The sequence below is a fragment of the Crocuta crocuta genome, unplaced genomic scaffold (assembly GCF_008692635.1).
Source record: "Crocuta crocuta isolate KB4526 unplaced genomic scaffold, BGI_CrCroc_1.0 scaffold119, whole genome shotgun sequence".
In the NCBI taxonomy this organism is placed as follows: domain Eukaryota; kingdom Metazoa; phylum Chordata; class Mammalia; order Carnivora; family Hyaenidae; genus Crocuta; species Crocuta crocuta.
In genome coordinates, this window is record NW_027551562.1 from 2,656,780 (window position 1) to 2,674,280 (window position 17,501).

Genomic DNA, 17,501 nt, shown 5'->3' on the forward strand with positions numbered 1-17,501 from the left:
ACATATGAGTGAAAACATACCATATCTGTCTTTCTGACTGACTTTCTTCTCGAGTGCACATGGAACATTCTCCAAGTTAGATCACATACGGGTCACAAAACAGCCCTCAATAAATATAAAAGAATTGAGATCATATGATGCATATTTTCAGATCACAATGCTATGAAACTTGAAATCAACCATAAGAAAAAGTTTGGAAAGCCTCCAAATGCATTGCACAGGGGTTGAAGAACATTCCACTAAAGAATGTACATATCAACCAGGCAATTAAAGAAGAAATTTAAAAATATACGGAAGCAAATGAAAGTGAAAACATGACAGTCCAAACCCTTTGGGATGCAGCAAAGGCAGTCCTAAGAGGAAAATACACTGCAATCCAGGCCTATCTCAAGAAACAAGAAAAATCCCAAATACAGAACCTAACCTCACACTTAAAGCAACTAGCAGCAGAGCAGCAAAGAAAGCCCAAAGTCAGCAGAAGAGAAATGATAAAGATTAGAGCGGAATTAAACATAGAATCCAAAAAAACCTGTAGAACAGATCAATGAATCTAAGAGCCGGTTCTTTGAAAGAATAAGCAAAACTGACAAACCCCAACCCAGACTTCTCGAAAAGAGAGATGACCCAGATAGATGAGATCAGGAATGAAAGAGGAAGGATCACAGTCAACACCACAGAAGCGCAAACAATTATAAGAGACTACTATTATATGCCGATAAACTGAACAACCTGGAAAAAATGGACAAATCCTAGACACCCACCCACTACCAAAACTCAAATGGGAAGAAATAGAAAATCTGAACAGACATAACCAGGGAACAAATTGAATCAGGTATCAAAAATCTCCCAACAAATAAGAGTCCTGGGCCAGACGGCTTCCCAGGGGGATTCTACCAGATGTTTAGAGCAGAGTTCATACCTCTTCTTCTCAGGCTGTTCCAGAAAACAGACACAGAAGGAAAGCTTCCGGACTCATTCTAAGAAGCCAGCATTACCTTGATTCCCAAACCAGACAGAGACCCGACGAAAAAGGAGACTTATTTTATACTTTTCAAGTTTGTACCTCTTGGCTCCCTTCATCTCTTTTGCCTGCCCCGCCCACCCCCGCCTCTGACAACCACCAAATCTTCCATTCTGTGTATCTCGGAGCTTGGTGTCTTGTTTTATTTTGTTTTGTTATTTTGATTTCACATGTAAGGGAGATCATATGGTATTTGTCTTTGTCTGACTTTTTTCACTTAGCATAATGGCTTCCAAGTCCATTCATGCTGTCATAAATGGCAAGATTCCATTCTCTTTTATGGCTAAATAATATTCCATTGTGTATACGTATATTCGTGTATATCACATTTCCTTTATCCAAAAAATATCCTTTTTTATGATAAATTTGAGATACACTAGAGATATTAAATGTAAAAACACAACCATTAAAACTAGAACTTAATGTAGCATGTACTTGTATTCAGAAACTATAAAGATAAAGATTGATAAAGTTGAGTATATTAAAATGCAATACTTCTGAATGATACTAGCATTATAAATGGAACAAGGGAAAAGTAGTAGACTCAAGAGAAAATATTCATAGCATACATAAACATTAATATCTAGAATGTAGAACATCACCTAAAAAAGATAAAGCAAAATAAAAATAACCAAAAAATATAAAGTAGTAGTAAGAAATACAAATACTATATAAAAAAATCTGAAGGTTATATGGATACTCAATAATAATAAGGGGGAAGCAAATAATTTAAAAAATTATTTGATAACAATGCCTTTAAAAAAAAAAAAAGATTGCTTGTTGGGGTGGCTCAGTAAGTTAAGTGTCCGACTCTTGGTTTGAGCTCAGGTCATGATCTCACAGTTTGTCAGTTCAAGAACCACATGGGGCTCTGAGCTGGAAACAGAGCCTGCTTGGGATTTCTCTCTCCCTCTCTCTCTGTCCCTCCCCGGCTTGCTCTCTCTCTCTCTCTGCCCCTCCCCAGCTTGCTCTCTCTCTCTCTCTCTCTTAAAAAAAATAAACAAATATTTTAAAAGATTGTTTATAAAAATCATTAGTGAGTTTGTATAAAAATGGGTACTCACATGAACTATCAGTACAAAAGTAAATTGATATGACTTTTTTGGGGAATAATTTGGTAATATTTTTCAAAATGTGTGTGTTTAAACCCAGGAATTCCATTCCTGTGTGTTTGTCCTATAAACACAGGCACAGAGAGTGAAATGTAGAAGAATCCTCATTGTAGCCATGCCTATCATACAAAATGCTGGAAGCCACTCAAAGGTCCATCTGCAGAAAAATTGATTCTCTGCAGACAAATCAGTCTACAATCATTCTGGTAGGGAGCCCCCATGTTTCCTAGGTATGTAAGAACATGGTAATTTCATGGAAGAAATCAATTTTCAAAACAATACTCAGTAGTATGGTCCCATTGACCATTGACAACGAAACAAAACTACCTTTTATTCAACCAAGGGTAAATTTTTTCATAAATGTTTAATTATTTATTGAGAGGGAGAGAGGGAGAGAATGGGTGGGGGAGGAGCACAGAGAGAGAGAGAGAGAGAGAGAGAGAGAGAGAGCACGAATCCAAAGCAACTTCCACACTCAGTGTGGAGCCCGATGCGGGGCTTGATCTCATGACCGTGAAATCATGATCCACCAAGGGTTAACTTTAACACCACTACCCCTGAGAGGGAAGCTGCATTAGGAAAGCGTGAAGCGGACTTCCATTTTTAAATTCATATATCTCATTATTGCTTGAATTGTCACCAATAGTTAATAAACATAAGACTTAGGTAAAACATTAATTTGAAAAGTGTACCTATGGTTTAAGCAGTACTGTTTAAATCTCAATGCAGATCTGTTTTAATTCGTAACAAAATATAAGAAGAAAATTCTTACCTTCCAAATTTTCAATTTTCTCAATGTTGTTTAAAGCTAAGTTCAAATATTCAAGTTTCTTGAGTTTGCTAACATTTTCTGAAATATACAAATAATGTAATTAATTAACCTTCAATATAAAAGCTATTGTTACATAAGCTACTGTGAAAATGATAAAGGGAATCTAAGCATGATTGAGGTTATCGTAACTGTGTTGCTTTTTCGTGTCTGGACTTGGACATTAGACATTGGTGGTTGTCAAAAGCAACATCCATGTCTTCCTCCATTGCTCCTAATAGAACCCGGCTCTCCCCCTGTCTGTCCCCAGCCAGCCGAAACTCCAGAGTCCAGCCTCACCAAGCCGGGACAGTGCACAGCGATGGCTTGCCCCTTGTTAATGACAGTTCTGGAATGAGGCTTAAGCCAACCAGCCCCGGGCAATCTCCCGGCAACTGTGTGATGCAGGAGACACGCAAATCAAGGTCTCCCAGTCGGATAAGAGGGAGAGATCTGTGTTCCAGGCTTGGGAACTGCCTTTTTCCCTCTCCCGTTGGCTGTTATTAGGGAAGAAAGTGATATCCTTATTGCCCCTCACAGCCCTCACGGCGGCAGGGTAGAGCCCGTACTGTGACCGGGGAGCCGAGAGAAGGACTCACCAAACCCTGGAGACAGGTGGGGAAGGTATGTGATTTCCTTACTGGGAAGCCACAATGAGGCTGGGGTCTCCTTCACTTGAAATCAAACTTACCCTGATACATACGGGATTATTACTGTCTTTAAAATAATACGAAAGCTCTTAGGGGCAAAAGGGTATGCGTAAGTCAGTCAGAGAATTTCTGTAGGATGGGGGCACTTAAAAATGCTAACAACACCAGGGCGCCTGGGTGGCTCAAGTTGTTAAGCGTCTGACTTCGGCTCAGGCCATGATCTTGCGGTTCATGAGTTCAAGCCCCATGTTGAGCCGTGCGTCAAGCTCTGCACTGAGAGCTTCGGATCCTCTGTCTCCCTCTGTCTCTCTGCCCCTCCCTCGCTTGTGCTCTCTCTCTCTCTCAAAAATAAATAAATATTTTTTAAAAACTGCTAATCATACCATAGCTAACATCACTGAGAGCTTACTATATGCCATGTAATTTTCTAAACATTTTGCATATATATCACTTAATCCTCAACAACCGTGTGAGGTAAAAACTACTATTGTCTCCCTTTAACAAATCGGAATACGAAGGTGCAGAGAATTAATTGCTAGTGCAAGGTTAAGTGGCAAAGCCAGGAGATCGACTCCTGAGTATAGCACGAAATCGTGACTGCACACCCAAAAAGAACGGTCCTTCCTAAGAGGACACAAATGTAGGAAACCCTATTAAGGACTGTGGATTTGGAAATTCCTCGCTCCAATAAGGCTCCTTCTGCCTATTTTCCATGGAGATTTTCCACAGAGCCTGGGGGGCTCTGTGGGTCAGGCATCCAACCCCTGATTTAGGCTCAGGTCGTGATCTCATGGTCTGTGAGGCTGAGCCCTGAATCAGGCTCTGTGCTCTCAGCTCAGAATCCTGCTTGGGAGTCTCTCTCTCCCTCTCTCTGTCTGCCCCTCCCCCCTCAAAATAAATAAATAAAAATTAAAAAAAAAACAGGTTAAATTGCTCAGGGGAAAAAAGGCTCTACAGATAATCAAGTACAGCAGCTCTGGGGCAGCGGGGAGTCGACCAGACCGTGGTTCTAGCCCAACCCATCCTGGAAGCAGTTCTCACCCACCGTTATAACCAGACCTACAGGCCTGTGTGGAGCAAAGCCACACCCCAGTGCAAACAGCTCTGCTCTGAACTATAGGCCTCAGGCTCCTCGGGGAGCTGTTACAAATGCAGATTTGGGGAGCCCACCCCCCAGGTTACTATCAGGAGGTCTGGGAGGGGGCCGGAGCCCCAATCAACAAGACCCGGGAGGTCCTGGGCTCACCCTCAGACCACCACTAAGCACTGCATCCCCCCCCAGCCCATCTGGACCCCCCCCGATGGGGAACAGGGCTTCAGGCGGGGCACCTCGATGGTGCGAGAGCCAGTCTGAGGCCCGAAAACGCTTCTGCCTGCTAAATACGTGCCTGAATGCCTCTGGGTGGAGCAGCACAGAAAAATCCCATTATTAGGACTGAAAAGAGTGTTTAATTTAAGAATACTTTGGAAGCAAAAACGTAAGCTTTCTCACAGCTCTGCAAAGGCCTGAAATACGATGCCACTAATTAGTGATTGTGATGGACCCAGCTGCGGGGATCAGAATTTCGGGAACTCTTTTAGTTCCGTACAATCAGGCCGGCCCCCCAGTGCCCCCCTGCACAAAAGCTCATGGTTTTCTCTAACAGCCTTTCTAACGGAACAGTGTGCCAGGGCTTCTAATTTCTGGTAGAGTGAAAGATGCCGAAAATAATTATCTGAAGAAGATCAGAATTTTAATAAATCTTCAAAAAATAATGCAAATTCGAGAATTTTTTTTTTTGCAACCTGACGGCCAGTTTTCAATGACCCTCCAAACCAGGGGCAACACCATCAACCAGCGTTTCCCAGCCTCGGCAGGACTNGCCCCTGTGCGTGACACTCAGTGGCAGTCCCCTCCCCACGCACACACCAAAGCTGTCCCCAGACCGCGCATCACCGGAGCAAGTCCAACCAACCTTACGGGGTGCCCTCAAGGCTTGGGCTCCTGAGCAGGGACCCTAAGTCCATCCCTTGTCTCCCAGCTCTGCCCCACCTCCACGTGGCTGGCCTGGGGGTGGGGGGATGAGAACAGTAACAGCGGTGGCAGCAGACAGCATCTGAGTGAGTGAGGGCAGTGTTAAATAAATGCCTTGTAGCATGCAGTCCCTGGTGTAGACATGGCAAAGCTAAGTTAACAGACTTACCTACTTTCACACAGGTTTTTGGTTTTAATATTCATTTTTGAGAGAGAGAGAGAAAGCATGAGCGGGGGAGGGACAGAGAGAAAGGGGGACAGAGGCTCTGAAGCAGGCTCTGTGCTGACAGCAGCAAGGCAGATGTGGGGCTCGAACTCATGAACCATGAGATCCTGACCCAAGCCTCAGTCGGAAGCTCAACTGACTGAGCCGCCCAGGCGCCCCCTTCACACAGTTTTTAAGTGGCCGAGGCAGGGATCAAAGCCATCAGGGCCAGTGCCTCTTCTCGCCACTAAACTACAGGTTGCTCTTCGGAATGTGGGGCCACTCCTGTTTCCACATGGCAGGGCCCCCTTGTCCCTGCCCCTTAACTCATTCTTCCCCAGGGGACCGTGGAGAGGGCCCCCCCATCTGATGGATGGACTGGGAGATGGGCATGCCCAGTCCCCTCTCTCCTGGCTCCGGGGCTCCCCCTGGCAGCAGAAGGGATGTGCTCCTGTCCCCCTCCTGCCCACACAGGGGGCCCACAGGCCTGTCGTTGCAGCCTGCACGTGACCAAGTGGACGCTTTCAACCTGCGGGCGGAAGCCCACTTGACTGCGAGTCTAAACCATCTTCTCCAAGAGGTTTTGTCCATTACGAGGCTGATGTTCTGATCCGTCTACCTGTCACTTCATTCCTAACTGGAGCAGTAAACAGGGGTGTGGCATGGAGCCCTCTGGAGACGTGACATGGAGCACAATGCCTCGCACATGCACGTTCTCTGTCACCACGGCAGAACCAGCCACTGCGGGGGATCTGACAAGGGTTTACTCAAGTCCCACACGACCCTTTCTGTTCCACGGAGCGGTGTGAGACCAGGAGAAACGCCTGGATTCCATCTCCCTTCCTTCGAACTCGGACAAGACCAGGCTACAGATGGGCAGGTCAACAAACTTAAAGGAGCTCCCACCTTTACGTGCCACTCGGAACTCCTCCACGGTGGCCCCGGGGACCCTCGGGCCAGGGGACAGGGCAGCATGGGAGCTCAGAGAAAGGCCCAGGCCGGGCTCCTGAGAGCTGGCTGTGTCTTTGTCACCCGTGTTGTCTTCTTCTAAGAATCACACTGCAACTTCCCCAGGGCTTCCCATTCAAAACGCCAAAGAAGCCATGAGCACGAAATCCTGAAAACTTACCAATTTTTCCAATGAGATTGTTTTGCAGATAGAGGATTTTTAAATCCCGGCACCATTTGTCAATATGTTCTAGTCTTTCGATTTCTTGCTGATGCAAGGAGAGTTCCTCCAGGGAAAAAATGACACAGTCATTGTGCTCGGAGTTCCGTCTAATTAGATCTTCTGTGACTGAAAGAAAATTTATTACGTGTTACGTCTCCGTCCCCATGTTCATCATCGGGTTATGACATTACAAAGGCACTGGATTTTCTTCCCAGTTAAATGTCAATCCTCCAGGCCCGAGTGATTTTTGAAGCACAGAGAGTGCTGCCTTGACTGGTGACACCATGGTGAGTCAGAGAGATTTTGTCTTTTTTGCACAAGGTCTACCTACGGTTTGCTGTAGGGATGGTGACAGAGTTGGTGAGTAATGACCAAGGGAGTGCTGATAAGGTGTATGTTGCTGTGACATCCTGTGGTGTTGTCATGTCAAACTGGATGCGACCGCTAAGGAGACCAGGACAGGGCAACTTGTGACTGAGCGGGACAGTCTGGCTGCCGGGGGGCCAAAAACATGTACACACCTCCCGACATTCAGTAAGGAGAGGTCCGTGCGTTCAACATTGATTAATTGAACTAAAGTTGGAGGAGAGGAGGGCCCGAGAGTTTGTATCGCCATCTCGTAAAGTAGGTACCCTGTCGTCTGTTTCCAGAAGGAATGAAAGGAGCCACTCACGGTGAGAGTCCCTGCGCCTCTGACTAGCGTGCTATGCAGCATGGGGGCTGGCCTGCTACGGGGACACCGAGGGACTGGGGACGACGCCCTGGTCCATGGTTGGAGCCAAGAGCAAGGCGGGAATCCTCTTCCTGAAACACGCCCCAGTTAAAGACGTGATGACAGTGAAGAGCCCCTATGTTTTCTGGTGCTATTAAAAAGATCATTAATTCATTTTAATGGCCCCTTTTGAGGTGGACAGTGAAACAGTCCATGTCTAACCCACGAGACAATAAAGATTTAATTATTGCCGCGTACAAGTGCTAGACACTGTCCTGAATGCCTTGCATGTGTTAGTGTATGAGTATGTAGAAGGGGCAGATGAGTAACTGAGGCACAGAGAGGTTAAATAACTTGCCCAAGGTCTTGGACCTCTACAGGCCCCTCTAGCCAAGGCAGAGCGCTTCACAGCGCCCTCGGCTGCCCTACGTCCAGCCACATCCTTAAAGGTGGACTTGCCTTTTTGTAGAAAACAACTGTGAAAACAGCTCTGAACGCGATCATTTGTGTCCAGGAAGCTGAACCCCGCTATTTCTGGTGGTGGGAGATGGGGCTGCTTGCAAAGACAGTTCTTCGGAAGTCAGGGGAAATGTGAGGGTCCGGAGACCAAATTACAGTGCCCGGGGAACGTCCCTGCTGTTCTACACTTTGGCCCAAGTAGCAGGCAGAGATGGCCACCAGCCAGGTCCCGGGGAGAGGCAGGCCCAAATGGCAGGCAAGGGGGCGCACAGGGCATTCCTGCTGGTGTCCCTGGGGTCCCTACTGCCTGCTGCGGTCTGCTGTCTCCGGATGCCACGGCTAGTATGAAACCAGCGTAAACGGAAAGCAGCTTTCTGAAAACCCAACCTCTGAGAAAAGGGCATTAAAGCGACTCTCCACACATTCCACCGCCCAACTTGGCTCTGATAGCTTCAGTCAACTGACAATGAATAGACGGGGACAGCCAGGTTGAGGACGCAGCAGAGCTGTTGTGAAGTCAAATGTACTACCTGCCTCTGTAATTATCGGTAAGAACTGTCTTAGCAACGATGCAACAGGGATGAAGGGGTTGCGACGGCACAACGATGCTGTTTCAGCGAATTTAGCGAACCGTGGGAATTATTCACTACTACGGATAATACTCTCAATGACCACTAGGGTATGTGTGACTTTACGCCAATCCATGGGGGAGGGGGCTGGGTTTTTGGAGGCCTTGGTGCCGTCAGACCTGGAGTCAAAGGCGCCAGGAGGACATGCCCATCCGGAGCCCAAGCCCTTCCCTCTAGAGCACGTCCCAGGTAGAGGAGCCATAGAATTCTGTGCCCAAGGGACCCCATGCCTGCCTCCAAGCTCCACAATGGCCACTTGTCCAGGTTCATCCCAGAACACTCCATCAGGTATGCCTCCCTACACCCCAAAGTGTCCAAAGAGCAGCTGTTTTCTGAGATGGGGATGGATATGCAGGCTGGAGTATCCACCTTCATACATGGGCTCGAGGGCCCAGGGTAGGGCCAGGGATGGGAAGAGCAGGGAGGGATGGCCAGGGGCCAGCTCTCTGCAGCCACCACCCCCCTCCCTGCCCCCACTCTGGCATAGATCCCAAGGAGTTTGAGAAATGTATTAAATGCAGCCTTCTGGGATGTTATAAAAGTATTCTTTTCAAGGGGGGCTGGCAGTTCGATTATCACTTGATACATGGGCCTCATTATAGTCTTTCCCTGGGTCCCCAGGTGCCCCAGAAGGCTTAGTGGGGTACTCATACTGAAGATATAAACCCAACTTGAATCCCACGGAAGCTGTCATCTGTAAGTATGGTTAAGTCGAGTGCGTTCAGGGGAATTCCAAAAGCACCTTGTTAAGCATCACAGTTTCTGGCCTGGAAAAGCTACGTCAGGGTCTGCACGGCCCACCAGGGGCCTCCTGGGTCTCAGAAACACTAAAGGAATCACAAGCCTCTCCAGCTCTAGTCTTAAAGGCTTTTATAATTTGTCTGACCCTAAAGACTGGCAAGTTCCTCTACGGATACCCAATACCCTTCTTCTGTTCTCTTGCTCCACCTTTCTTGAAATTAGGAAACTCTTTTCATTATGCTATTATATGTGTGAATCTGAGCACTTCCATGCAATTGCCAAGTCCTCCCTCTCAGAGGCATGTAGATATTAGGGAGGAATTATGTTGATATGTATCTCCTAACCACAACAATTAAGATGATGAAAAAAAATCACTGTTAGTCAAAAGGGATGAGGGTGGAGGAGCCCCCCCCCCCACTTAGCATAAAGAACTAGTTGGCATGCAGGGGCACACACAGAAGAGGGGGGACCAGCAGTTGATCCAGCACCCCAGGGAAGCCTGCCCAACGGCAACGATTATACACAATTAGGGCAGATGAAAAGAAAATGGAGAATCACAGAGGACGGCAGGATCTCCCAGCGGCCCTTTTCTGAACTCTTCTATATTAAGCAAGCAGCCGCACGGCACGCTGTTTTATGGCACTCAGGAAATTACCGTTACACAATACTGCCCACCTGCAATGGCAAACATCAGCGAGGAAACCGGCGTCCCCAGGAAGAAATGTTTAAAGGTAATGGTGGATGGAGATGACAGCGTTCCACACTTTCCAACAGGAAAGCGTTTTGCTGTTTTACGCACTGTGATTTAGACCAAACATCCTTGAAGTCCCGGGAGCGCTGTTCCCCTCTGGGAAGTCCTACGCCAAATAACACGGCACTACATTTACAAGGAGCCATTCCAGGGATGTGAAAATGTGTTGGAAGCCTTAGGATGTCATCATAAGGCTGTTTCAAGAGAGACGGCATTGCGATGCCTACCACACGATGGAAGAGGAACGTTCCCAGGTAGTGGGTGAGAAACAGGGTGCCCTCACATCCTTATTTTGGAAGAAATTCCAATAGCGAAATACGGGACTCAAATGGACTCTGAGAAGTGTGTCACCCACGGAGAGTGCTAACGGAGACACGGCTGGAATAGCACAGCCTGGTAAAACCACTGACAGCTTTAACCAGAGTCCTACGTTCTCTCACTAGCAGAAGGCTGCTAAGGAATCCGAGGGTTTAACCCAAACTCTCCGGAACCAAAACTCTCCGGAATTCTTTTCAATTCCTTACAATGACTGGGTTCTCCATGAACTCCCAGGGAATGATAATAAAAATGACTTGGTGAGGTCAGGGTGGGGCAAAGGGCAGGAGGAGATGGTTCTGGAATCCCGGAAGTTGTCATGCTGTGGTTGTTTCTACAGAGATTTTTTTTCAGTGGATTGAGCGAAGTTCTACAAGCTCCCAAAGCCACCCATTTAGCGTTCATTCCTTCAGGCTTTATATCCTGTTTTGTGAACAGCCCTCTGTTTCCCACTAGATGAGAATAAAACCAATAATCTGTGTTCATAGCAGATTTTGCAGAAGTTTTAAACATCTTGGGAGACGTAGCAGAGATTTAGCAGAGACGAAGGGGTTACAAATAGAAGATAATCCCTTGTAGCATCTAAGCTTTGTTTTTTCTTTTATTGTTTTCAAAGGACACTTTTCAAAACAGGATTACTCATTTGCTCTGCCTTTTTTTTTTTTTTTTTTTTCTGACTCGGGGTCACCATAACAAACAACGTTAGTCATACAAGACCTAATCCAACAATACCACTAGGGTCTATGCACACAGAGAGTGCTATTAAAGAACATGGCTGAAGTGCTATGGGGCAGAATTATACAGAGAGAACAGGGAGGACACAGAAAGGGGTGATCAGTGCTACTAAGTGACAGGAGAGACGTCAAAAGAGGCATCATGGAGAAGAAGCCTGAGCTGAGTCTTGAAATGTGAGTAGGCAGTTGCCAGATAAACCAATGAGGAAGGGCACTCCAGGCTACAATGGATGCTACATTGTGCTATCCAGCGCTGGAGTCCAGCTCCAGCCGGTCCAGAGGCCCTTGAAGGATGGAGGGTGTCAGCAAGAGAGAGTGAGAGAGCCCCGATTCTTTCTGATCACCAGGTGGGCATCCCTGTCCTGTGAGTTTTGGTGTCTTTATTAATAGGTCAAACAATAATATGGCATCAGAAAATGTAATTTTGGCAATGGATAGTTCTCTGTGATAAGATGCTTTGGAAAATGTACAGAACCAGGTTTTACAGAAGTATTCTTGCAGAACCACCCCAATTACAGTGAGGTTGAGTGACTAAGGAAATAACAGGGTGTTCTTAGCGAAAAACAGGATAACATACACATTTTAATAACGCTAAGATTAAGTCATAGGTTTGTAGATACTCTTATCCATCCTCATCAGAGCTGCCAGGGTAAGGGAAGGGGTCTGTGGAATGTAGGCCGTTAGGGAAGGGACTGCTATACATCACCAGTTAGCAAAGGTATATGTAGCAACTTATGTTCTGCCCTTATCTGTTCCTTCTCTCTAAGTTAGGCTCTTTGTCTCCGGGCAAGACTTAATTGTCCAGTTATATTCCTTATAGCAGCAGAGAGCCAACCATACTTTTAAAGAGTTTAGCCCATTTCCAGTATATAGAATAGCCTCTTGGAGTGCATTTACCTTTGTGTCCAGTTTTTTGTCTATGATTTCTTGTATAGCTAGGGCATGAGAAGCATTTTTGGTTAGTTGATATACATGTTGAGCTGTATGAACCTCTTAGACTAACGCAATGGTAGAAACAGAATTGTACACATAAAGGTCAATCTTTGATGAGTAAGGGTCATGAGCCTGTTGATAGCTCGAGGAAAACAGGACCTGCCAGAGACACAAAGTCTGTTCCCATAATCATAAAAGAAGAAGTTCTCACAATACTTTCCTTCACAAGGTGCAATCATGATACCAGGGCCAGAATAAGGGGACAAGTCCCTCCCGAACCAATCAACAGGCTACCTTGGGGGTCGGTGCTCAGGCAGAAATAACGGAGTGGGGGTGGATATTGGTCGTCATCTGATGACAAAAGCGTTGCAAACTTACCTTAACCTCACAAGGAGTTTTCTCAACTGGTGAGTTCAGAAATGGTTCCCAACAGTCCAATTCCCTCCTTTGAAACCGAAGGATTAGTTCCTCTAGCTGCTGTGAGTGGTGCCAGCAGACCGCCCTCAGCTGCCCACTTTCTTCTAAGTCACTCAGCCGAAATGACATCTCAACCAATGTCACGGCCCTTCCCGGGAAAGCCCATATCCAATGACTGGCCGATGAGGGGCCATAAAGGCCCAGCACCTCTCACCCAAGCTTGGGAAAATTAGAAAGTCCATTCCCAGTTTAGAGCTCCGAGGATGCAGGTTGGCTTCTTAAAATGCATCACCGCCCAACGCCCTTCCCTACCCAGGCTTGCTTCCATCCCAACCCACTCCAGTGACTCCAGAATGAACCTCCTGCATACTAATCTGCATGGAAAAGTCTGCGACCCGGGGAACCTAACCTGGAAGACTTGATACCAGAAGTGGGACGTGAAAGCAGACGCTGGCCAAGATGGGCCTCTGGAGTCGGAGTCTGCTGCCTGCATGGCAATGAGGACACCATTACTGGCGGTAGGTGGAGTGCCGATAGAGCTGGGCACAAGGTAGCTGGGCGACGTTTAACACTTGCACTACAGTGTCGACCCAACAACCCATCTGGAATACTATAACACGAATGCCATAAAGGACGTGGATTATAAACAAGAAACGTTTATTTCTCACAGAGCTGGAGGATCTAAGTCCAAGGTCACGGCACCGGCAGATCTAGTGTCTGGGGACAGCCTGCTTCCCCACTGATGATAACCTCACATGGTGGAAGGCGTAAGCTAGGTCTCTGGGGGCTCCTTCATAAGGGCAATAATCCCAATCATGAGGGCTCCCTGCTCACGACCTAATCACCTTGCAAAGGCCCACCTCCTAAAAGCGTCACATGGAGGATATGAATTTGGGGGGACACGGATATTCAACTTATAGCAAATAGGATACTAATGGAAGAGATCACACTGGCAAGCGTGACATGACGCCTCAGGCAGTGGAGAAATACAATGGAAACTAACTCAAAGGAGGGTTGTATAGAGCGCATGTTGCTGCTGCCACTGCTGGTAAGGAAAGGCTGGATGTGATTAACCGGACATTTAAAAAAAGCCAGAGCACCACACTGGCAGCACATAAAGAGGTTTGCTTCCTGAAACCAGAGGGTAGAGAGGCCAGAGAACATGAATCATACGAGGAGCAGGGACTTCATATTCCAGACATGATGGAGTCATAAGGACAGGAAAACCCAAGAAGGAAATATAGGAGAAAAAAACCCCACAAAAACACACACCAAATGCTGGACATCAGGAAATCCAAAGGGAAATCAGAAAGTGTTTTGAACCACAGTGTGGACGTTCCTCAGGAAACTAACAATAGAACTCCCCTATGACCCAGCAATAGCACTGCTAGGAATTTACCCAAGGGATACAGGAGTGATGATGCATAGGAGCACATGTACCCCAATGTCCATAGCAGCACTCTCCACAATAGCTAAAACATGGAAAGAGCCTAAGTGTCCATCAACAGACGAATGGATCAAGAAGATGTGGTTTATCTATACGATGGAATACTACATGGCAATGAGAAAGAATGAAATCTGGCCATGTGTAGCAACATGGATGGACCTTGAGGGTGTTATGCTGAGCGAAATAAGTCAGGCAGAGAAGGACAAATATCATACGTTTGCACGTATAGGAGGATTAGGAGGAACTTAACTGAGGACCATGGGGGAGAAGAAGGGGGGAAATGGTGGGGGAAAGGGAGAGAGGCAAACCATGAGAGACTCTTGAATGCTGAGAAACAAACTGAGGACTGATGGATGGGGGGGGTCGATGGGCATGGAGGAGGGCACTTGTGGGAATGAGCACTGAGTGTTATGTGGAAACCAATTTGACAATAAACTATTTGTAAAAAAAAAAAAAAAAGAAAGTGTTTTGAACTGAACAAAGAAAGAAAAGGAGGGGCACCTGGGTGGCTCCGTTGGTTAAGTGTCCAACTTCAGCTCAGGTCATGAACTCACAGTTCATGAGTTCAAGCCTCGTGTTGGGCTCTGTGCTGATAGTTCAGAGCCTGGAGTCTGCTTTGGATTCTGTGTCTCCCTCTCTCTCTGCTCCTCCCCCACTTACACTCTGTCTCTCTCTCTCTCAAAAATAAAGATTTTAAAAAAGGTTATCAAAATGCATGGAATATGGCTAAAACATAAGCTGGGGAGGGGAAATTAACACTACTAAATGCCTATAGTAGGAAAGGGAAAAGGTCTCAAACATTAGCTTCCTCCTTAAGAAGCTAGAAAAAGAATAAATTAAACCCAAACTAAGCAGAAGAAAGGAAACAACAAAGATTATACCAGAAATCAGTGAAATAGAAACAAAAACAATTGAGAAAGTCAATAAAAATACATAAAAAATAAAATTGGTAAACATCTAGCCAGACTGATCAGTAAAAAGAGAGAAGACATAAATTTCCATTATTAGGAACAAAAGCATGACATCATATAGATTATATAGTATTAGCATTAAAGGCTAGTAAGAGAATAATATAAATAACTACGCTAATAAATTCACGAACTTAGATTGAAAGGGCAAAAAAAATTTTTTTTTGAGAGCGAGAGAGCGAGCGAGAGCGAGTGGGAGAGAGAGAGAGAGAGAGACAGCGTGAGCAGAGGAGGGTCAGAGAGAGAGGGAGACAGAGAATCCAAAGCAGGCTCCAGGCTCTGAGCTGTCAGCACAGAGCCCCATTCGGGGCTCGAACCCATGAGTCGTGAGATTATGACCTGAGCCAACTTGGGCGCCCAACTGACTGAGTACTCCAGGCGCCCCTGAAAGGGAAAATTTCTTAAAAGACACAAACTACCAAAGCTCATGCAGGAAGACACAGATAAATCAAACATCTCTGTATCCACTACAGTAGTTTAATATGTAGTTCAAACCTTCCCATAAAGAAAACCATAGCACAGAAATCTTCACTGATAAGTTCTACCAAATATTTAAGGAAAAATAATACCCGGTGTACACAAACACTACTTTTTAAAAAAAAATTTTTTAAACATTTACTCATTTTTGAAAGAAAGATAGAGAGACAGAGACAGAGTGTGATTGGGGGAGGGGCAGAGAGAGAGAGAGACACAGAATCTGAAGCAGGCTCCAGGCTCTGAGGGCTCGAACTCACAGACTGCAAGATCGTGACCTGAGCTGAAGTCAGATGCCTAACGACTGAGCCACCAGGGTCTACTCGAATGTAGGCCAGGGTTTACATCCTTGGATGGCAATGGAGATGAACAGAGCATGACATTCTTAAGGACAATATAGATGGTCAGACAACAAAGGTTTTACTCAATCTGTGCAATCAAACGACATTAAGGATTGATGACCGGGAAGACTAAGGACAATTGCCTCAATAAAAATTCACAATCTCTTGCCCGGTCTCCAGACCTCAGTGAGTTTTGGGACAGGAAACTAGGGTTGCCAGATTTTAGCAAATAAAAATACTGGGTGTCCTGTATTTTATTTGACAACACATTGTCTAAAAGAGAGGCTGAGTCCCCAAGAGTAGTTGGCAGTGATTCATCCAATTTTTTCCAAAAGGGCTGCTGGCCATGTACTTGAATCACGATGCCGGTGGAAGGGGGAAAAAACCAAATCAACTGGGCGCCTGTGGGACACAGGCTTTAAGCTGCCATCAACATCTGGAAACAACAAAGTGTTGCCAGGTATGTTTATCACAGTGGGGACACGTGGGGGGCAGCTTGCCATGCCCACATCCAGCTCCCAACTTGTTAATCCATTAACAAATGTTGAAGGATATTTGGGGTGTTTCCATTTTTAGCCACTATGAAAGCAGTTGCTCTAAATAGTCATACAGTCTGTGTGTAGACAAAGGTGGCCCTTTTTCTTCTGTTAATAGCTAAGGATTACCCGGGTGGGAAACCAAGTTTCAGTTTTTATTAACGTTTGCCTAAGTTTTTGTCTATTGTTTTAGAAAGGGGTGTGAGAAGACATACCCATACCTGCCTTAGGAATGGGGCTTTTACATTCACAAATCACCCACCCCCTCCACCCCCTGGCTGTCAGCTCTTCCACGGCAGAAACCTCATCACCAAGCACAGTCCTTTGATTTAAAAATATTCCCTAAGAACTTTTACAGTAAGCGAGCAATGAGGCTGAAGTGTACAAAACTGTCATGTAAGAAAGTCGAAAACGGGGTTCGCACGCAAATAAATGTTAATCCCATCGCTTTGCACCTTCTGCCGGTGTGTTTTTAAACACTTAACCAAGTCGGTAAAACGATGCTACTATTGCCTGCGTTTTGGAGATGGGGCTGAGACCCCCATGGGCGAAGTAACCGGTCTCCAGGCCGCCAGGGGAGGGAGGTGGGCTGTGGCGTCGCTTCCCTCCACCGCCGGCCACACCGCCGATCGAGCGAGCTTGGAGGCTGTCGCTCTGACACGGTGACTACCCCGGGACCTTCCGTCCCCACCCCATCAGGAAGCCCCGCGCCCTTCTCGCCCACTGCGTTTTACAGAAAAGGAAGCTGAGCGCGCGCAGGGTGGGCGGAGGGGCTGGCACGGCCGGGGCCTGCGGAGGGCTGGGGGGCGCGCGCGGGCAGGGGCGGCGGCGCTCTGGGTCCCCTGGGACGTGGGACGATGCCCGGAAGGGGGACGGTCGAGGGCGGCAGGTAGGAGGGGACGCTTACTCCGGCCCATGGCGCCTCTCGGGTTCGCGGGCCCCGGCAGAAGCTCGGCGCCGCAGGACTCCGCGCGCGCTTCTCGGTCGCGCCTCCGCGCGTCCGCCCCGGACCTCGGGAGCCATGGCAACGGGGACTCTACGGCGGCCGCACGGGGCCAGGCTG

At 46.9% G+C, this 17,501-nt stretch overlaps 1 protein-coding gene across 2 annotated transcripts in view; it reads right to left on the minus strand.

Annotated features, from left to right (window-relative positions):
* DNAAF11 (dynein axonemal assembly factor 11) overlaps nt 1-17,420 on the minus strand; it is a 78,546-nt gene extending 61,126 nt beyond the window's left edge. For both annotated transcript variants that reach the window (XM_077749957.1, XM_077749956.1), the window contains exons 1-3: nt 17,346-17,420; nt 6,940-7,107; nt 2,906-2,983 (exon numbers count right to left, since the gene is read on the minus strand). In XM_077749957.1, coding sequence (XP_077606083.1) covers nt 2,906-2,983; nt 6,940-7,107; nt 17,346-17,355 — 256 coding nt within the window. In that variant the 5' untranslated portion in view covers nt 17,356-17,420. The remainder of the gene's footprint in view (nt 1-2,905; nt 2,984-6,939; nt 7,108-17,345) is intronic.
* Between the last annotated feature and the right edge of the window lie 81 nt (nt 17,421-17,501).